Consider the following 21930-nt stretch of genomic DNA (forward strand, 5'->3'; position numbering starts at 1 on the left):
GGCAGGGGCGGCCGAGGGCGGTGGGCGGGGCCACGCAATGACGCCACCCGCGCGTTTCCGGCCTGAGAAAACGTCGCGTTTCTGAGGAGACACCTCGACTGGCAGTTACCACCGCGCTAGAAGCCTCCGGACCCGCTGCCTGCATCACCAGCGTCACCATGGGGGCCGTGCTGGGCGTCTTCTCCCTCGCCAGCTGGGTGAGTTCGGGGTCTGGTGTCTCCGTCGGACGTGTCGTTTGGGGGAGGGCGATAGGGAGCCCCAAACGCAGACGCGATCGGGCCTTGGCCGGGAGCTTGGGGGGACGGGCCCTGGGCTGCAGAGAGTATCCGGGGGCGCAGACCACAATCAGTGATGCCACCCCCTCATCGGGATCAGGCGGCTCGCCTTCCGGGTTTGTGGGGGGGGAACGTAGGAGGCCAGGCCGTCATTGTTTACAATTTCGATTGCCCCGCCCCCGCGAGGCTTCCGGCCTCTGGGTTCCTCTGGAGCTGGAACCTGGACCGCGGAATGAGAGTTCCGGGGCGAGCGCGCTCTGTCTGCTTCATTTCGAAGTACCTTCATTAAGGTGGCGTCATTTAATTTGGGGTGGCTTAAGTGATATTTTTATCCCATAGAATGGATTTCCCGATGCTACAGAGTATGTGGCAGAGCTGGGATTTTAACCGAGGCTTGTGTGCAGTTGTGCAAAGGAAAGAAGGCCTTGTGGATTATTATTCAAAATTGGAAGCCATGGCGTGAACATTTGGGGACCTTGTCCAAGACATTTATCTCTGGCTTCCCGTAGCATGAGGCTAATCATCCCAGCATTCCTCACCTTGAGAGCTGCTGTGAGGATAAAGTGACTAAACGGGTTGAATCGCTTTGTAGATTGTAAACGCCATATTTTAAAAAGGAAATTTTAGGATCTATGGAAGAGAATAGGTGAGTTCCCTCATATACTTGCTCCTGAGGAGCATGATTCTTTAAAATCACTTCTTGTCTCATAACTTCCTGATTTAATTGACCAAGGACTCCATCTCAGCTTGTTCCACTACCATTTCTTAGGGACAGAGTACAAAGTGTATTTTCCATTCTTGAAGGTTGTTGATCCTACATCAAAAGGGTGTTCGGTCATTTACAGGTTCCTTGAGAGCTGTGGCTTTCCAATTTTTTGACCTTGACCCAAAGTAAGAAATATATTTTACATGGTTGATTTAATATGCCCATTTAGACACAAGTGTTGTGAAGTAATTTTTACTTTTATCATCTGCAGTACAATTTTTCTGTCACATTAGAACAAATCCTGGTAAGTTGAATTTTACAATCCACAAGTGGGTCAGACTATTTGCAAAGTAGATTTAGAAAAAAATATATAGTTAAGAAGGTAATTAGTTAAGGAGTGAATTTGTAATTTGAAACAAAGATGTCTTTCTTATCCTAATAACCTGAAACACATTTTGCCTTTGATGTAACGCTAATATTTGAATTGATGCCATCAAAGCATTTTTATCTGTAAATTGCTTTTCTATTTTATTAATCCCTTTTGTCAACAGGAATAGCAAGGAATGCAGTGTACCAGAAATGGGATGAGTGAGGGGAAGAATAATAGGAAATGAAGTCAGAAAGGTAGCAGGGAGCCAAATCATGTAGATACCCATTGTATGGTGTTGTAGGCCAATTTAAGGACTTTGGCTTTTACTCTTAAGTGATGTGGGGATCCAATATAGAAAAGAGTGATGTGATCTGACCTGTGTTTTAACAAGGTGGTTGTTGGAGAACAGATTGTAGAAAAGAAAGGGTAAAGCAGTGTAGAGGAGAAAAAACTTTGCTTGCATCTTCTGTGGGATTAGTGGTTAGGCCCCCTCTGTTGGGGGCCTACGAATTAAAGTGAAGAAAGATTAGCAAGAGAAAAAAGAACTGTGTACACATGCAAAACACATACTTGCAGGATGTTATTCATCATTCGGTGATGAATAACTCAAAGAGATGGTTAGAAAATAGGGCTTATTATATACCTTACTTAATAGGGGAAAAGAAAAGGGCTTCTAGTTAGGAAGAACAAACAGGAGATAAGAAAGTTTGTGATAATCCTTGTTTATGTGGGTGCATAGGTCTTTTGTCTTCTTCATGTCCATAAAACTCTCTTGGAAAGAGAACTTACGGCAGCCTCACATCCCAGAAGTTGCTGCCTTTAGCCAGATGAGGAAAGCTCAAAAGAAGCCTTTTTTCCCTGTATCTGTTGAATCTCAAATGTCTTCATCTTAAAATAATCTTTATACCAACTCTGGGTTCTGATTGGGTGGCTACAACAGTGAGACAGGAGCCATTGTATTTAATCCAGGTGAAAGATGATAGTAGTGGCTTGGACCAACATGATAGCTAAGGATGCTAAGAAAGTGGTCAGATTCTGGATATGTTTTATTTTATTATTATATTATATTATATTATATTAAATTATATTATATTTATTTTCTTAAAAATTAAGTAGGCTCCATACCAGATATGGGCCTTGAATTCACCACCCTGAGATCAAGAGTCATGTGCCCTACCAACTGAGCCAGCAAGGTGCCCCAGATTCTGGATATATTTTGAGGATAAAGCTGATGTGCTGACAGACTGGATGAGAGTTTTGGAAAAGGAAAAAAACATCAAGGATGACCAAGGTTTTTGGCCTGAGTAAGAATAGAGTTGTTACTGAGATAGGGAAGGGACATAACATATAGTAGGACAGCTCTGTTCCACAGAGTAGGTGGTCCCTCCTAAGGGCACTTATATTTTCATGATACTTATAAACAAGTGGGTATATTCGTTTGCTAGGGCTAGATTAAAAAAAAAAAAATACCACAAACTGGGTGGCTCAAGCAACAGAAGTTTGTTGTCTCTCAGTTTCTGGAGGCTAGAAGTCCAAGGTTAAGGTGTCAGCAGGGTTGGCTCCTGAGGGTGATGAGGGAAAATCTGTTCCATGCTTCTTTCCCAGTTCCTGGTGGTTTGCTAGCAGTCTTTGATATTCCTTGCCTTTGTTTTCACTTGGTGTTCTCCCTGTGCTGCATGTCTATGCCCAAATTTCTCCTTTTTATGACACAAGTCATTTTTAATTAGGTGCCCACTCTTCTCCGGTATAACATCATTTTAGCTAATTACATCTGCAATGACCCTATTTCCAAATAAGGTCACACTCTCGGGTACTTGGGATCAGGACTTCAACATATGAATTTGTGGGGTTTGCGGGGGGACACAGTTCAACCCATAACAAACAGTAGGCAGTTATTATGAGATTATTTACTAGGCCAGGAAGTAAATACTAAAGAGAGTTAGGAGTGTGAGAATGCAGACAAAATAAACATGAAGCAATTAGTGTCATTGTTTTTGGCTGTAAAACCTGTTTCTGTCTGCAGCCAGCTATAGACCTCTATTATGGTCTTTTGGCCCAGACTGTAGTTAAGAATTGGAGACTGAAACTGGATGATCAATTTACCATGGCTGTTGCGGTGACAAATGTTAATGGCTACCATGATCTATTGAGCCTCTGCTGTGCCAGGCATTATGCCAGGTGCTGTATATTCCTGCCGCTGGGTTGTTCTTCACACAGTAACCGTTTAGGTGGTGTTAACGCCCATTTTTACAGATGAGAAAACTGGGCTTTTAAGAAGCTTAGCATCTTGCTCCAAATCACACAAAACCATGATAAAGTCCACCCAAGGTACCATCTATGAAAGTAAAGACTGGGACCATACTGTGAGGCCAGCATCCCCCATTATTTACATCTGCTGCTTCTGCTGATGATTCAGACTTAGCCTGCCTTTGTAATGTGACTTAATGTCATCTGTGAAAGCAATTCAAGTGCTTTCCTAATTAAGCTGACATAAAAACGACTCAGATTATGCCTTCATCTGAAACGCTCACCAGAGAGCCAGGTTACTCTCTTTTTTCAATTGAGGTAAAATTCACATAACATAAAATTAACCATTTCTAAGTGTACAATTCAGTGGCATTTAGTACATTTACAGTGTTCCACTGTTGTTGCTGTCATCACATCTGCGTAGTTCCAGAACATTTTCATCTCCTTGAAAAGAAGCCTGGTTCCCATTAAGCAGTCACTCCCGATCCCATCTCCCTCCTCCTCCAACCTTTAATGCTTTCTGTTTTGGGATTTACTTATTTTGGATATTTCATATAAATGAAATACAACATGTGACCTTTTGGGTCTGGCTTCTTTCACTTAGCATGATGTTTTCTAGGTTCACCCATGTTCTACCATGTATCAGTACTTTGTTCATTCTGATGACTGAATAATATTCCATTGTGTGGCTATACCACATTTTATGTATCCATTCGTCAATTGATGGACATTTGGGTTGTTTCTACCTTTTGGCAACTATAAATAGTGCTGCTTTGAATGTTCATGTACAAGCTTTTGTTTGAATACCTGTTTCAATTCTTTTGGGTGTATGTTTAGGAGAGGAATTGCTGGGTCAACTGGTGATTTTAGTGTTTAACTTTTTTGAGGAATCTCCAGGTTACTCTTAAATTGAGCTAAACAGCTCTTTATCATCATTTGTAAGGGTTTCCATGTAATGTTGCTTGATGCTGTAATACCAGATTTGGTAACTAGGATTCCTTATATAGCAAGTGAAGTTAGGTTTTTATATTGTTTTTAAATAAAATATGCTCTCTTTGTGAATATAAGTAACATTTATTGGGCTCTTAGTATGTTTTAGGCACTGTGTTGAGTACTCATTTAATACGGCAATGTCTGAGGGAGGAAGATTCCGTTATTCAGTCTATTTTGCAGATGGAGAAATAAGCTTAGCTTATGTAACTTGCTGAGTTAGAGTGACAAATAATATTGACTCCAGAACCCATGCTTTTTTTTTTTTTTTTTTAAGTAGGCTCCACACCCAGCACAGAGCCCACTGTGGGGCTTGAACTCATGACTGTGATATCAAGACCTGAGCCGAGATCAAGAGTCAGACACTCAATTGACTGAGCTACCCAGGCGCCCCCAGAACCCATGCTTTTAACTACTTCTTCCCAGCCATAACTCTCTCAGTTACAGCCGTCAAAGCCTGGTTTGCCTCATGTTCTACTCTGTGACCCTTATGACATGATGGAGTCCCCTGAAAGAGGTCTCAAATGGCTGTGGTGTGCTTATTACAGGTTCCCTGCCTTTGCAGCGGTGCATCGTGTCTGCTGTGTAGTTGCTGCCCCAATAGTAAGAATTCCACGGTGACTCGCCTCATCTATGCTTTTATTCTCTTCCTGGGCGCTGCTGTATCCTGTGTCATGCTGACAGAAGGGATGGAATCACAGCTGAAGAAGGTACGTAGAAGTAACAGTAGCCTTAATGTACTGGTTATTTGTATTATTTTTCTATTTTGCACAATTTTAGCTGTAATTAACACTCTTACTTCTTTACCATTGTAAAACTCAGTCAAGTTCATTGTAATTGTTGGGTTTTTAAATTACTTTTGGGTACAGTCTAGACATAGAATATGAAAGTGTTAGTCCTTTTCCAGAAATCAAGGTACTCAGAATGAACATGTTCAGGCTCTACTCTAAGAACTGAGAGAAAGATATTAAAAGAGTGGCATGAAAACATTATCTTCCCACTTATGTTTCAGATTTAAACATTTGACCTAGACTAGCCCTTCACCTGTGGAAGGAATCAATTGTAGCATGAAAATTCATGGCAAAATGGGAGATAACCTCATCAGCAAGAAAAGCAAAGAAGAGAACACTTCACTTTTATTTGCAAAATGCAAATTGTTTATACTATTTGGTGACAAGATTGTAAGCGAATTGGAAGGCAAAGAGAAAAGTCCCTCAGGACAGTCTTGCAGTTGTTGAAGTAGTCAGTTGTATAAATTCAGGCTTTCTTATGATGGGATAGATCTTTGTTTAAATATGGATATTCCCATAACATTGAAATTGCTTTTTCCAGATTCCTGGATTCTGTGAAGGGGGATTTAAAATCAATGTGGCTGATAGAAAGGTGGATAAAGATTGTGATGTTCTGGTTGGTTATAAAGCTGTATATAGGATCAACTTTGCCTTGGCCATCTTTTTCTTTGTCTTCTCTCTGCTCATGTTAAAAGTAAAAACAAGTAAAGATCCCAGAGCAGCAGTACACAATGGGTACGTAAATTTATTTTACTATTTACTTGTTATATTATGGTGTGGATCCTCCCCTTGAACAGTTAATGTTGCCATTCTGATGGAAGCAGTAGAGTATTTGAATCAGTGGCCCACATGTATTTCTGACCTATTGTACTTGTGAAGTTGTTTCAATGTCATTTTCAGTTGGAGTTCTGTAGCACAGAGGGGGTGAAGAGGAATTTTTTTTTAATACCTTTGTTTCAAGTTCCTAGATTTTTATCAGACACCTGTGAAACAGTTCAGGGATTGTGCTAGGCACTGCATACACACAAACATGTATACTTTTTATTGTTAGAAGATAAAAATGTACCTGATCTATTAAACAGTGTACTGAAAGATAAACTACATGTATTTGGGCCACTGATTTACAAATCTATTGTTTCCCATTCCTGACTGCCCCCAGTTCCCCTTTGACATAATTCTTATTTGAAAACTGAAGGGAGTGTGTATACTTTATATGTATTATAATCCTCTTTTTATAGATGCAGTAACTGAATTTCAGAAAGGTTAAATAAAGTGCCTGAGATATCTGAGCCAGTGAGAGTTGGAGTTGGGATTGGAACTCAGGTTTGTCCAGCTCCAAAGCCTGATTCTTTCCACACTGCCATACAAGGCAGTCTTTAAAGATCATGGACTGAAAGTCAGGTTTGGTCTTAGCTTTGCCAGTGATGAACTGTGTGATTGTGGGCACAAGGCACTTATGTCTTATGTTATGAAAGAAGGATTAGGTGATAACTTTTCCCTAGATCCAATAGTTAATTGCTTTATATGTAGCTAACATTGTTAGTTTAGAATACTCCAGAATTGTAGAAAAATTCCTGTCTTTAATTGCTAAGTGTAGGGAAATTCTTGAGTTGTATGTTTTTCTCTTATTATGTGTATGAATTATTTGTTCTCCGGGCTAGTGTTTGTCCTTAAATTGTATGAAAGATGGAGTGAAGCAGCTTCATGTCAAATGAAATAAGCACAGACAATCATGTTGGGAATGCTACTGAGTCCTTATTTTTGCATTTCAGAAATTCACTTTTCTCAGTATAAGGGCAAAATTTAACATTTCATAAATGCACTTTTATATTTTAATAGGTTTTGGTTCTTCAAAATTGCTGCCATTGTTGGTATCATGGTTGGCTCTTTCTACATCCCTGGGGGCCATTTCACCACAGGTATGGCTCACTACTAAGAGGGTTAATTATAATACATACACACTCCACAAATGATGGTCTTGAAGCTACATACTCATTACTGGTTTTGCCAGAACTGGCAATTAAATGAGGTGGTATTCAGTTTTATGACTTTGTAGTAATATTAAGGTAGTAATTAATTGATTAAACCCAGGAAGCATTCAGCCCATTTTTCAGCTGTTCTGGAACCATATGTTGCCAATATTTTAATAGTTTACCTTCTCACTTGGGCAGTACTAAGTTAATCTGAGAGCTTGTCAACATAGGGACCTGTAACTCATATGTGTTCTATCCCTGTCTTAATATGCTTTCTTACCATAACATCAAGTGACATCTGTGGATTTCCACTGTGATTTTTTTCCCTTATAAAGGAAAAGGCTTGTTGTACCATTTGGAATGTCAGATCCCAGGCTCCCCTTGGCACAAGCTAGAACAAATTTTAAAAGGTCTGAAGCCCAACAAAACATTTCTTAGAGAATGCCTTTGAGTTTAGAATTGGAATAATCTTTTGCTGTACTGCTGGAGACAGAATATGTCTTTACCACCTCTTACTTGAATTGAAATTGTTTTAAAATTGGATAGTAACATTCTGAAATGTTACTCCTTTGGTAAGAATAACTTTGTTGTTTTGGTTTGTAGCCTGGTTTATTGTCGGCATGGTAGGGGCCTTTTTGTTCATCCTCATCCAGCTAGTGCTGTTGGTCGACTTTGCTCACTCTTGGAATGAATCATGGGTAAATCGAATGGAAGAAGGAAATCCAAGGTGCTGGTATGCTGGTAGGTATCTAAACTCACCTAAAAAAGCCATACTACATTATGCTATATTAAACAGGATGTACAATAAAAATCTCCATTGATTTAAATGTGTAAACTTCCAAATTAGAGATGAGTTTTTAAAAACTATACTTCCCCAGTTGATTCAGTTCTGAATTATATGCATTACTGGAAGGGGGGAGCACAGATAATAGAAATCATTGGCTTCTCTCAATTCATTTATTTTGAGATTTGTAATGTAACTAGATGTGTTTACATAAGAAAAAACTTGTGTTTCATGATGTAGTTCTGGTTTTGATTTCCTTGTTTCCACGGACAGGGGGCTCAGGTGGATTATACATATGGGTCATCTGCCCACATCCCTCAAGCAGATAAAAGTGAACAGTCCTTACTGCTTTATTCAGAGTATGGCCCACACCCCTTGTAAAAGCTTTCTGGTGGAAAAGGGGCACTTAAGATTTCTAGGGTGGAAATAGGACTCATAGCTGGTAATAATGGGGAAGGACTTTGGAATCCTCTACTTATTAGGGGAAATGACCCAGCCATATCTCATTTAAAAAAATAGTTGTTGAAATTCCTAGCCCCTGCACCCCACCCATTATAAAAGTAATAGCTACTCTTATGTCAAGAACTTGAACAACCAAAAATTACAGAAGAAAACAAATCCCCCATTATCCAACTCTTTAGTAATTAATACTTGCTGTTAACATATTAGTCTATATCTTTCCAGTCTTTTTTCTTGCATATGTATTTTCTATGTGTAGAAAAAGAGTCATTGAAAAAGATGTGTACTTGTATCTTACTAATTTTTTACATGTGTTATACATTTGGATAGCTTATAGTTTGATTTTTTTTTAAAACCTAGAAGTAGCCTGTGAATATGTGGCTACAATGCAGCAGTAAATACCTAATAATATATCTCTGAGCACATTTCTGCTTTTTACCTTAGAATAAATTCCTAGAAGTAGAAGAGTGGAAGGGTATGGCTATTTTAAAGGCTTTTAGTACGCATTATCAAACTGTCCAGTTTTCTTTTCATGTTATTTATCTACCTTGCTTTTTAAATAATAACAAAAGCAAAACCAAAAAAAGACCCCGAAAACGAATACTATGTTCACCATAAACACAGTTGATGGAACTTAATAAAAAACCTGCAAATCTCCACCCACTTGCAACCCACTTTCCTCTCCATATGTAACCACAATTACTGGATCTTTATGTCTTTGTGCACATATACATGTTTTGTTATTTAAATGTAAATAGATTCATATTATGTATTGTTCCATGACTTATTTTTCTCACCAACTATATAATGAGTATTTTCTAACATACATCTTATAGATACATCTTATTCACTTAATGGTGTACAGTTCCATGGTGTTCCATGGTGTGGTATACCATAAGTTGTTTAACCATTGCCCTATTTTGTTGGCCACTTCAGTTGTGTGTAATGACTGTTTTAGCATGAGATTTAAGAAATTGTTTTATCATGATGGATTGGAAATCCTGAAACACCTCCCCATTTCTGACTGATAAAAATTTATTTTTATTTTATCCATTTACTTCCTTTTTATATAATTCATTTGAATCACTCAACTTTAGAAGAATTTAATAATGAGTTGCAGATTTGTTATTCTTTGGAGCAACTAAGAAGTAGAGAAATCTTGCATATTCATATGGAAAAACATTAAGAACTGTGCTAGTACTTTAACATACGTTATCATTTTATAGTGACATCATATACATCACTTAATTTTAAATATGCAAAACCCATGGAGATTATAAGTCGAAACCGGTTTTCTTAAATAAGTGTGCCGTGAATTAAGTACAAGTTAATTGAGCTCACCATTGCTACAGTTGGTCTGAGTATACTATTACTCTTTTATGTTTTCTAATTTTCAGGGTTACATAGCTAATTGTTGATTATCCATGTGAACAGAAAGGAGTATTATTTTAGGTTTTTGAAAATACTAAATATGCCACTTTCCCACAGTGATGTGGTCTCATCAGACAGGAAGCGGGTTTATATAGCCAGTGGCTGCAGAGGACAGATGTCATAAAAGATGCCTGTCTGTCGTTTCTGCTGACACCATCCCTGGCATTTAGCTTGCTGACACTGGGCCAGTTGGAGGGCCCACTAGTTTTGCAAGTTCCTAAGAAAAGCTTATAATGCACATTATTTAGCATACAGTTAGAGTTCACTGTAGCTGGAATGATCAAATGTCTGATTTTTCAACCCATGGAATCAAGGTAGGTAATCTGGAAAGTGAGTCCGGTTGCTTGAATTTAACACCTAGCCATCTCTAAAGCTGTCTGAGACGTCAACCTTGGGTCTTCTGTAATTTCCCTATAAAACGTTGAGCACCATGACAGTAAAATAATGTGTCTTTATTTTTATACGGAGTAGAAGAAAATTGGTCTTCGTTAGAAAAGTTTGTTACACTTGTGAGCATTCCTGTTGGTTTCCCTCTTTCTAGCTTTGCTCTCTGTCACCAGCGTCTGCTACATTCTGTCAGTTGTCTTTGTCGGCTTACTCTACACATACTACACCAAACCGGACGGCTGCACAGAGAACAAGTTCTTCATCAGTATTAATTTGGTCCTTTGCTTTGTGGTTTCTATTATATCCATCCATCCAAAAATTCAGGTATGGTTTGCTGCTTTTTCCTCCTGTGAAAAATTTGTAATTAATCCTCAACTGATGTAACCTTTTATATGAGTTTATGTTTATCTACTTAAACATTTTTCCATATTATGATAAATTCTTCATAATTCTAATTTAGTAACTAAAATGTGCCGTTGAGTGCCTGTATCATAATTCAGTGGATAATTTCCCTATCGTTAAAAAAAAACCTAGGTAACCTGAGAACTTCATAGCTGTTATAAAATAGTTTATGAGAATGAGTCTTATGAATCATTAGCCAAGCTGTTTTAGGGGGATTAAACTAGAAAATCGTTGCTTTTAATATTTAAAAACAAAACTCATGCATGCGAGTTTCATCATTTAAATACAAAAATTAATGGAGGTTTGTGAGTTTTTAAAATTTTTTTTTTAAGATTTTATTTATTTGAGAGTGAGAGTGGGCATGAGCTGGGGGAGGGGCAGAAAGAGAGGGAGAAGCAGGCTCCCCGCTGAGCAGCAAGTGATGCCGGGCTTGATCCCAGGACCCTGGAATCATGACCTGAGCCGAAGGCAGATGCTTAACTGACTGAACCACCCAGGCGCCCCAATTCATGAAGTTTTATGTGAGAAATATGAAAAGAATATGTAGATATTACCTCTCCTTTCAAAAATGAGAAAACTGAAGTTCCAGAGAGATGATGGGTCACCTAGCTAGTTAGTGCCGCCATTGAGCTTAGCTACTACGACAGCAAGGGACTAGGAAATCAGCCTCTGCGGGATACACAGGATTCCAGGGCTGTCAAATGCCTCGAGAACCAGTAGTACACAGTCCTCTTTCTTGGTTCTTTCTCAGGCTAACTCAGACTGAAAGGTTACTTGTCCTCTTTAAGCTGTCAAATAGAATGAGAAGGTTCCCCATTAATAATATTTCAGGCGGACCCAGGGGAATCCGCTGGGTGTTAGAAAGTCAGCCCTTGCAGTTCCTGGGGCATTGTTTTCTGTTTGATTCCACAGGAACACCAGCCCCGGTCTGGTCTCCTGCAGTCCTCTCTCATCACCCTCTACACCATGTACCTCACCTGGTCAGCCATGTCCAATGAACCCGGTAAGAGGATGTCAAGAGCACATTCATTTGATGGAGAGAAAGTAGACAATTACTCCTTTGGCAGGTGCAAACAGTAGAGGTAGAGCAAACGTCAAACAGGCAAACAAAAAGCCTCACTTAAATTTAAGTACAGTGCTCACCGTATGGTACAGATATTCACATTTCAAGTTTTATTCTCCATAGCTATTCATAGCTGACAACCTAAAGGACCACAGTCCTTAAACAGTCTAGGCTTTTCCCTGGACTAAGACTAGTTAAGAGTTGGACAAGGCAACATTGTTTTGGCCCTTTGTGGCATTATTGTAATTGAATTTCACTTTGGTGTTACAGGCTCTAGACAAAAAAACCTAAAAAAAAAACTCTGAAAGAAATTTCCTTTTATAATGACTGCATTGTGTCTCACTCAATAGGGTATTCTCTGGACTTGTTTCAAAGGAAAACGGTTATTGCAGACCCTCCACTGATGACTCACTTACTGTTAGTGTACTCTTATTTAACTGTACAAACAAAACTAGGGAAAAATTCCCTGTGCTTAAAGCCTTTGTACAACTACAGACCCAAAGAGATTTGCCAGTTAAACTTCAAAATCAGTAAAATCAAGATTGACATTTATGAATTTGACAAATACTTTGTTGTTGTGTCTTTCCTTTTTTTCTAAAACTAAGTCACTGATTGCCACACAAATATGTAACTAGTTGCTAAGCTTTCAGGTTCTTTTAAGTATAATATTCCCATGTTTTACATCATGACTGAATGATGTGTGAGCACTTCCCTCACATCCTTTCTTGGAACAAGAGGAGTTCTAACTAAGGATAATAAAAAATTTTACACTTTCAGATCGTTCCTGCAACCCTGGCCTGTGGAGCATCGTTAAGCACATGACTGCACCAACCTTGGCTCCTGGAAATTCAACTGCTGTAGTCCCTACCCCTTCTCCACCCTCAAAGAGTGGGCATTTTTTAGATCTAGAGAATTTTATTGGGCTGACAGGCTTTGTTCTCTGCCTTTTGTATTCTAGGTAAGTTAAAAAGTACTTGGGACAAGATTCTCATGAAGGTTAGTTGTAGAGGAAAGAAGCTATTTTGCTTTCAAAAAGCAGTGTGAGGAATTAAGCAAAACAACTCTTTATTGAAAGTCCTCGACTTTCTTCAGTTCCCTAGCCATGTATATTTCTTAAAGCCTAGTAAATCCTCTTATCAAATAATTCCTTCCAAACTGACATAGAGATACCTTCTCCCTGGATAGGAGGATAAAGTCTTCACCTGACCCTAGATCAGCTAGAGTAGTGGCTCTTAAAATTGGTTAGTTTCTCTTTTTTTGTAAGAAAATCTGAATTTCCTGATCATTGTAAAAAATATTTAAAGAACTACAGAATTCTATACATCTAATTTTAAAATCACTAGTTAATCCAGGGGCTCAGATAGAACCTATGTTAGCACTTTGCATTCATCCTCCTACCTGTTTTTTATTGATATTTTCTATATAATAGCATATATTACTTTAATGTAAAAATATGAACTAAAAATGGGCAAGGATATATTTATATAAATTAATAATGTAAATGAGATAGTGTAAAGTGGGAAATGAAAGTATCCTCCCTCCAAATTTACCTCTTCCATGATTAAACATTTTGGTACATATTATTTTATACTTTTTTCCTTTGCTTATACTTAACTGTCTTATCTACAGTCTATTTGTATCTATATAATTGTACATAATTTTATTTATGTCACTTGATAATTTTTTAAAATAAATTAGGAATGTACTCTGTAAATACACACAGTATTCTCAAATATGAATGTCATAATTTGAACAGTTTCCACAGTATGTGTAAATTTATCTTTTTTTTTTTTTTATGATTGTTTAAAATAAGGGTTGGCAAACTACAGCCCTTGGGCTGACTGCCTGTTTTTGTAAATAGAGCTGTATTGGAACACAGCTATGCTTATGTGTTTTATATTGTCTATGACTTTTTTTGTTTTGCTTTTGGCCTAATATGTTTTGTTTTGTTTTTGAGATACAATGTCCATACTATAAAATTCACCCTTTTAAAGTGTACAATTCAGGGGTGCCTGGGTGGCTCAGTCATTAAACATCTGCCTTCAGCTCAGGTCATGATCCCAGGGTCCTGGGATCGAGCCCCGTATCCGGCTCCCTGCTCAGTGGGAAGCCTGCTTTTCCCTCTCCCACTCCCCCTGCTTGTGTTCCCTCTCTCGCTATATCTCTCTCTGTCAAATAAAATCTTAAAAAAAAAAATAAAGTGTACAATTCAGGAATGTGCAACCATCACCACAGTCCATTTTAGAAGATTTTATTTTGCCAAAAAGAAACCTCATGCTCATTAGCAGTCACCTCCCTATTCCTTCCTGCTCCAACCACTGGCAGAAACTTACCTCCTTTATCTCTATAAATTTGCTTATTCAGATGTTTCATATATGTGGAATCATAAAATATATGGTCTTTTGTGACTGGCTTCTTTTAGTATGTTTTCAAGGTTCATCCATGTTATGACATTCCTTTTTATTGTTGGAAATGATACTCCGTTGTGTTTATATATACCACATTTTTTTATCCTTCATCAGTTGATGGACATTTGGATTGATTCCACTGTGGAACTATCATGAATAATGCTGCTATGAATATTTGTGTACAGGTTTTTTTGTGTGGATGTACATTTTCAATTCTCTTGGATTTGTACCTAGTTGTAGAATTGCTAGGCTATGTGGTACCTCTTTGTTTACCTTTTTTGAGAACTGCAAAAGTGTTTTCCGAAGTGGCTACATCATCTTACAATCCCATCAGCAATGTATGAAGCTTCCGGTTTCATTATCTCTTAATCATTACATCGTAATTGTCTTTTATCGTAGCCATTGTAGAGAATGTGAAGCGGCATTTCATTATGGTTTTGATTTGCACTTCCCTCATGACTGATGAAGTTGAGCATTCTTTTCATGTGCTTATTAGCCAATTTGTATATCTTGAAGAAATGTCTCCTTGAATCTTTTGCCTATTTTAAATTGGGCTGTCTTACTGTTTTTGTATATGGCTTGAGGTAAGGAGTCCAGCTTAATTCCGTTGTGTGTGGATATCTAGTTGTCTCAGCACTGTTTGTTAAAAAGACTATTCTTTCCCCCATTGAGTTGTCCTGGCATCCTTGTCAAAAATCAGTTGACCATAAATGTAATGGTTTATTCATAACTCTATTTCATTGATCTGTATAGCTATCCTTATGCCAGTACCACACTGTTTTGATTACTGTAGCTTTGTAGTAAGTTTTGAAATCAGGAAGTATGAGTCATCTAAATTTGTTCTTTTTCAAGATTGTTTTGGTTATTTTGAGTCCCTTGCATTTCTGTGTAAATTTTGAGTTTTGCTTGTAAGTTTAATTGAGATTTTGATAAGGATTGCATTGAATCTGTTCATCATCTTGGAGAGTATTACTATCTCAACACTATTAAGGCTACTAGTTTATAACATAGGATGTTTCATTTAGGTCTTCAGTTTCTTTCAGTGGTTTATAGTTATTGTACAAGTCTTAAACATGTTTTATTAAATTTTTAAGTGTTATTTTTGACAGTATTATAAGTGAGATTGTTTTCTTAATTTATCTTTTAGGTTTTTCATTGTTACTGTATAGACATAGAATTTTTGTATATTGATCTTGTATTCTGCAAGATCATTTATTGATTTTAATAGTGTGTATATTCCTTAAGATTTTCCATGTATAAGGTCAGGTTATCTGCAAATAGAGATCATTTTACTTCTTTTCCAATCTGGATGCTTTTTATCTTTTCCTTTCCTAATTGCTCTGGCTTGAACCTCCAGTATAATATTGAATAGAAATGGTGACAGTGGACTATTTGTCTTATGCTCGATCTCAGGGGGAAAGCTTTTAGTCTTTCACTATTAAGTATGATGTCAGCTCTGGGTTTTTCATAGATGCCCTTTATGTTTGAAGAAGTTCTCCATTCCTAGGTTGAGTGTTTTTATCAGGAAAAAGTATTAGATTTTGGTCAGGTGCTTTTTCTGTGTATGTTGAGATGATCATGTGGTTCTTGTCCTTGAGTTGTATGTACTTTTCTATTCAGTCATTTAACAAACTTGCAGTGAGCATCTGCTGTGTGCTAGAAATGCATAGAGGACTACGGTCATTGTTGAGGAGTTCTAGAACTAGCAAGAAAGACAGGAATGGCAAGTGCTATGGCAGAGGGAAGCGGGAGGAGCGGTGGGATTTTAAACCAGCCTAGTGATGACTTGATGTCAGAGAAGGCTTTCTAGAAGACATGGTACATAGAGAATTAAAGAATGAAGCTAGCTGGGAGAAGGCTGGTGGGTGGTCCATTCCAAGCGTGGAAGAAGCTCTTGTGAAGTCCTGGAAGCAGACACTGAGAACATGATGAAACTCAAACTCCTAAGCGGTTAACCATGTGGTAACTGATGAGCGTGCTCTCTGTCTTGTGATGGCAGTCAGCAGTTGAGAACTTTAAGCAGAGCCCTTCAGAAGGCCTTCTGTCCCCAAATAGGGGCAGTTCGGAAATAACTTGCATGTATATAGGCCAATGGCAGCAATTCATCCCATGGCCCCTTTCTGATTTGTCTTCTTTCGGATCGCTTTCCAGCATCCGCACTTCCAACAATAGCCAAGTAAGTAAGCTGACCTTGTCCGGAAGTGACAGCGTGATCCTCCGTGATACAGCTGTCAACGGGGGCAGCGATGAAGAAGACGGACGGCCTCGGCGGGCTGTGGACAACGAGAAGGAAGGGGTGCAGTACAGCTACTTCTTGTTCCACTTCATGCTCTCCTTGGCTTCCTTGTACATCATGATGACCCTGACCAGCTGGTACAGGTAGGAGGCACAGACAAACCGGATGGAAGACCACGTGGCCCCCCTTGCTGCCTGTAAAATCTCCATCCATTGCTTAACCTCAGAATCCCCTTCCCTTACCCATATAATGAAGTTGTTGTGTTCAGTGCTGACTCTTTTCTGAAATACTTTTGACTTTTTTCTCCTCTTGGATTTAAAATCCAGCTGGAATTCTTAGAGTACAAATCATGGAGAGTTCTTCCGGACTTGAGTTACTTAAGAGAGAAAATTGTAACATAAAGCAGTCGGACCCATCTCTGTTCACTAATTTTCCTCTGTGTCTAGAGATGGCCATTTAGAGTATTCTGATCAAAGTAATGGTGTGATAAAGAAGGAAAGTTTCAGGGACTCCATTTCAATCTAGACTTTTGCCAGTATCTAGAACAGCTAGGTGTTCCTGAAGAACTTTGCCCAGCAAATACAGTAGTCAGTGTTCTTCATGCTGACAAGAGAAAAGCTTTTTGAGAGGCAGAGTCCCCTGCACATAAAAACTAATAATAGCAGCTTTCACAAGTTCCTTCTAGAACCTTACTAAAGCGTAGTGTTAGCCAAGTTTCTTGTCTTTGGCTGGGGGTTGCTGCTGGATACTGGTGACAGGCTCTTTTACTTGTCTTCTGTTTTCTTAGCCCTGATGCAGAGTTCCAGAGCATGACCAGCAAGTGGCCAGCTGTGTGGGTCAAGATCAGCTCCAGCTGGGTCTGCCTCCTCCTCTATGTCTGGACCCTTGTGGCTCCACTCGTCCTCACCAATCGTGACTTCAGCTGAACCTCTGAGAATTCATAAAGGTCTGCTTTGCCGAAAGCCCCTATCTATTTTACTTTTGCTTCAACTAAAATACTAAGTGAACACTTTGCAAATGTGACTATATCCAAGTTTATATCAGAGAGCAAGATTAAGTAATGCTTGATGCAGGATGTGAACTTTTCATTTATATGTATATTATGTTTATTTGTAAAGATATAGTGCGAAGGGAACATTTTGCGTTTTAAAGTGAACTACAGCTGTGCTGTGAAGAGAGTTCTTTATTAAGATCTGTAGGATCCTACAACTTTGATTTAAAATGTAAGAAAAATGTTGGATATTTGAGGCCAATCGTTAATATATTTCTATTGCAGTCTCCTTAAAAAGCAAAAAACAAAACCCACCATTTCTGTGACAGGTTTCCTCTGTGAAAGTCTTTATTTGTGTGATGCAAGCAAGCAGTGTGTTCAGCCCTTTATCCCCCACGAGGTGTGGCATTGGAGTTCTTGGGGGGAGGGGTGCGTGCCTCTGAGTCCTTCCGCAGACGAGCAGGGTGGCTCACCCGGCTAACCGCTCCTGCAGCTTGGGTTAGTTCATTCAGTGTTGGACGCCATAGCAGTGATGCCTAAAGCAGGTCCAGCTTTGCCAGAAGCGTTCGTCTCCATAAGCGCTTTGTAGTTTTGGCGAAAATGAAGTCACTTGGGAAAACAGTGCCACTTTAGTCTTTATGTCATTATCTTGTTATGAGTATGTAAAAGTAAAATGCATGTGAATTTATTATATTTGCACTATAAAAGTATTTGATTAAAATAGAGACTTAAGCTTTTAAGGCCCTTTCTTTTACAGCTTTTATGAGTTAGCAGCCATCCTATAATTTGTAGACATATGTGGGCAGTCAGGTTCATCAGGCATCGAGCAGAATGCGCCTGTCTCTTCTAAAACTTGAGGCCTGGCTAGTAAGTCAAGTCTTGAACTCATCCAAAAATTGTACTAATAATATCTTCCCTGGGTAAGACACTTGTGTAGATGAGACACAAGGCAGGTGCTGTTGGGAAACTTCTTCAGGAGAGGTAGCACACAGGGAGGTCGACTAGAACAGTTCGTTCTTTCAGCACACATTTACTGAGTGTCTGTTCTGTACCAGGCCCTGTCACGTTTGGGGATCCAACGTTAAACATGACAAGACACCAGCTCTGCCATCTTGGACTTAGAGTTTAGAGGAGGGTGAAAATGAGCTGACAGGTGTACAGCGCCTGGGATGAGTGCTTGTGATTGAGGAATTGCAGAGAACTCAGGAGAGTTGCCTGGGGTCAGGGTGGGGGGTTGTCCTGATAGGCTTCCTGGAAAAAGTGGAGTTGGAAGCCAGGAATTGTTAGGAGTTAGCTGAGAGAGAAATGGGGTAGAGGGCCGGCATTGCTGCAGGGTAGACAAAACTTCACGTTAAAGGAAGGGAGATGCAGACTTGTTCAGGAAAGCTGGAATGGGAAGAAGAGGGCAGGGACTGGGTCACAAAGGGCTTTGCAAACCACACGGAAGAGTTCGAACCTTACGTTGAGAGCATATTCATAGTGACATGAACAAACGGTCTTCAGTCACTGCAGCTGACGCGTAGAGAGGCATTTAGAGAAGACACCAGGGCAGGCCATACACCATTTCAAACAGAGAAGCGAAAGTGAGGATGGGGAGAAACTGACAGCTAAGAGCTACTTAGTAATTAAAATTTAAAAACTGGCAATTGATTAGCTCTCGGGGAGAGGCCGATTCCTGAGTGCTGCTGGTTTCATCACCTGAGTTGATGGGGGTTCCATTTATATGGGGAGAGACAGGAAGAGGAACACATTGTACGGGAAGGATGGGGTTGGTCCCTTAAGAATGGCTAAGGACATTGGCTTGGAAGTCAAGACTGGGTTTGTATCCGCATTGCTTTTTTTGTCTGTCAAACTGGTCGGCTCATATTTATTGAGTACATGACCTTGGGCAGATGACTGTCTGTGTGACCATCTGTCTGAGCCTCAATGTTTTCCTCGTTTGAATAAAAGATAGTACCTAGTACGTATTATTGTTTAAAGTTACTTTGCAAAGTGCTTAACCCGTTTTAAGCACTCTGGTGGTAACTGCTAATCTCACTATGGGCTAAAATGAGATCAAACAGTATTCACAGGTCAGAGATGTTCAGCCACAGTCTGATGGAGGCTAGATTTGAGGTGTTCTTACCGAATTAAACAGATGGGACACAGAGGGGACAATCTCAGTTGGGATGGAGGTTGGTGGGGATGGGATAAGGAAGCAGGGCTTGATAAGAATCGTTGGAACCACTGTGTTTTAAACCAGTGCTTTATGTCAGGGTACAGAGATAAAGTTACAAGGGAGGTGGGGGGGGCAAATAGGGGAGGTTTAGCCCCTTATTTGCCAGTGTAAAGCAGACACCCCACTTTCCTTAATAGCAGGGTAGCCAGATTAAGACCTTTAAAGGTCCTAAACTTCAGAAACAATGAAGGTGTGCCATCCCCCACCTTATGTAATGCAAAATAAAACAATACTAAATTGTAAAATAAGTGTAACAAAGTCCAATAAAGTTTTTATTTTTTCTCATAACTTTGATATTAATTTGAAATAACAAATTTTCTTTGAAAATTAGGGGGCAGTATCCCTGTTTGCTTGACCATACTCTAAGTTAAGTTGGCCTGTTGCTAGGAAACCCAGGATTACTCAAGACTCCAGTGAACCATACTGGTGAGTGCTGAATTACACAAGCATAAATAACATCAGCAGGTCGAATAAGCCCAGGATCACATTTGAAAGCAGGAGAGTATTTTGACTCATCAGATAAGTCATCTGGTGTTTCCTCCCCAGGAATGGGCCTGTCTGTCCCTCAGGATTGCAGATGGAAGGGCTGGCTTCGAGGCCAGCAGTATGGCCTAGGACTTCATCAGGGGCAGCAGCAGTGGCTCCACCTTTACCTGGTCGGAGCTAGCTGGGAGAAGGCTTGCAGGCCCGTGTGGCCCCTGCCAGATGTTTGCTCTCTAGACTGGTCTAGCAGGGTACTCGGCTGGGAAATAAAAGTCTCTTATCCGGCAAGGAGCCTGCCAAAGAATGGCCATGGACCTGGTTATCGCTGCTATTGATGTTCTGGACCAAGCCGTAAACCAGCACGTGTTTTTGTCCATTATAATTCCTTTTCCTTTTTATACATTCCAGCAAGAGTGTTCAGTAACATGAGTCATGCGTTTGAGCTCTGCAGATTGATGGTGGGTACTGGGCTTATCTTATCAACTAGAGCTGCTTGCTCGTGTCTTTTCTCCTCTCCTGTTGTTCTATCCATCCTGTACCTTGGAGCCCGAATCAGGCGGCCTGCTCAGTGGCGTCCTCACCACTGCTGAGTGGCATGAGCTGCGCACAAACCGTCTCCTCAGGTGCAGAACAGTGACCATGAAACAGTGTGTGTGCCCAGCTGTGAATAGACGCTGTTCATGCACCTAGAAGGTGGGGATTCTCCCCTTTCCCTGCCGACAGATCAGACTGAGGCTTAGAGAAGTTAGGGACTTGCCTATAGTTAGTAAGAGGCAAAACAGAGAAATAAACCAGGCCTTGAGAGTTCTTTTTTCAGTTAGGCCCCATTGTCTCTTGGCATAAGTGACAGGCACCAAGATGACTGGAGACGGCTTAGGGACGTGCTGTCACACTACCCATCAGCAGCGAAGGAAGATTAGGAATCCCCCGAAGACAGTAACTGACTACAGGGCACTGTATCTCTAATGGCTGGCACCTTACCAGGTAAGAGGGTGAACATTTGGTTAAAACAGTTTGCTTCCAGAAAAGTGGCAACCCTAAAGGATTTTCTTCCTCACCAGCTTTAATGCAGTAGCAGGACACATTTCTGCATCAGTTATAGGCGTGCCGGACCAGTGCTATGTGAGGAGGGGGCATCGCGGAAAACAGTTATTTCAGAAAACAAACCAGAAGCAACTCCCATGGCTTGTAAAAACTCTGCTGCCCTGGTTGGAGCCAATAGTCCATTCTTCCAGATGTGAGAAATGGACTGAGTTTTAGGGCTACAGCTTCCTGAAGAAGGCTGACCTCAAGAGCTGGCATGTTGCGGTGTTAAGAACTTAACCTGTTGCATCATCGAAAGTCAGCGGTAAGTGTATGGATGTCCTGCATGAGACGGTCTCCCAGCTGACTTGTCACCAACACACCGGACCCACCGAGGCACCTAGCTTTTGTCTCCTGTGGGGCAGACCACATGCTCCTGTATAGAAACCAACAGGGAGCAGGTAGAGAAACAGCTAAGCATGCATGGGACCACAGTTGGGTCAAGCCACACCTAGTTATCCCTCAAGGAGTCTGGGTTTACTTGTGCTTCCAGAATGTTCAGTTATAGCCTGAGTCTCAGAGGTTAAGAAGCTCTGCTTTATATTTTACAAGAAGCCAGAAAACAACCTAATTTCTACACTGTTCCCCTATAAAAAAATTCTTTCCTCCTTTCCTTCTGTGTTCTGTTGGAGG

At 40.0% G+C, this 21930-nt stretch overlaps 1 protein-coding gene across 1 annotated transcript; it reads left to right on the top strand.

Annotated features, from left to right (window-relative positions):
- Nucleotides 1-30: 30 nt before the first annotated feature.
- SERINC3 (serine incorporator 3) lies at nt 31-20017 on the top strand. The gene is made up of 10 exons (XM_006734485.3): nt 31-197; nt 5137-5298; nt 5921-6114; nt 7219-7298; nt 7956-8093; nt 10568-10737; nt 11728-11818; nt 12656-12836; nt 16438-16665; nt 17310-20017. The coding sequence occupies exons 1-10, from the start codon at nt 159-161 to the stop codon at nt 17446-17448; spliced, it is 1422 nt and encodes a 473-aa protein (XP_006734548.1). The 5' UTR covers nt 31-158; the 3' UTR covers nt 17449-20017.
- Nucleotides 20018-21930: the final 1913 nt, after the last annotated feature.

The sequence above is a fragment of the Leptonychotes weddellii genome, chromosome 10 (assembly GCF_054177405.1).
Source record: "Leptonychotes weddellii isolate Sample4059 chromosome 10, ASM5417740v2, whole genome shotgun sequence".
NCBI classification, from domain to species: Eukaryota; Metazoa; Chordata; class Mammalia; order Carnivora; family Phocidae; genus Leptonychotes; species Leptonychotes weddellii.

Coding starts and splice junctions, on each gene's coding strand:
- SERINC3 (XM_006734485.3), top strand. CDS start 159: ATGGGGGCCGTGCTGGGCGTCTTCTCCCTCGCCAGCTGG. Junction 8,094..10,567: donor TCCAAGGTGCTGGTATGCTG/GTAGGTATCTAA, acceptor CCCTCTTTCTAG/CTTTGCTCTCTGTCACCAGC. Junction 10,738..11,727: donor CCATCCATCCAAAAATTCAG/GTATGGTTTGCT, acceptor TTGATTCCACAG/GAACACCAGCCCCGGTCTGG.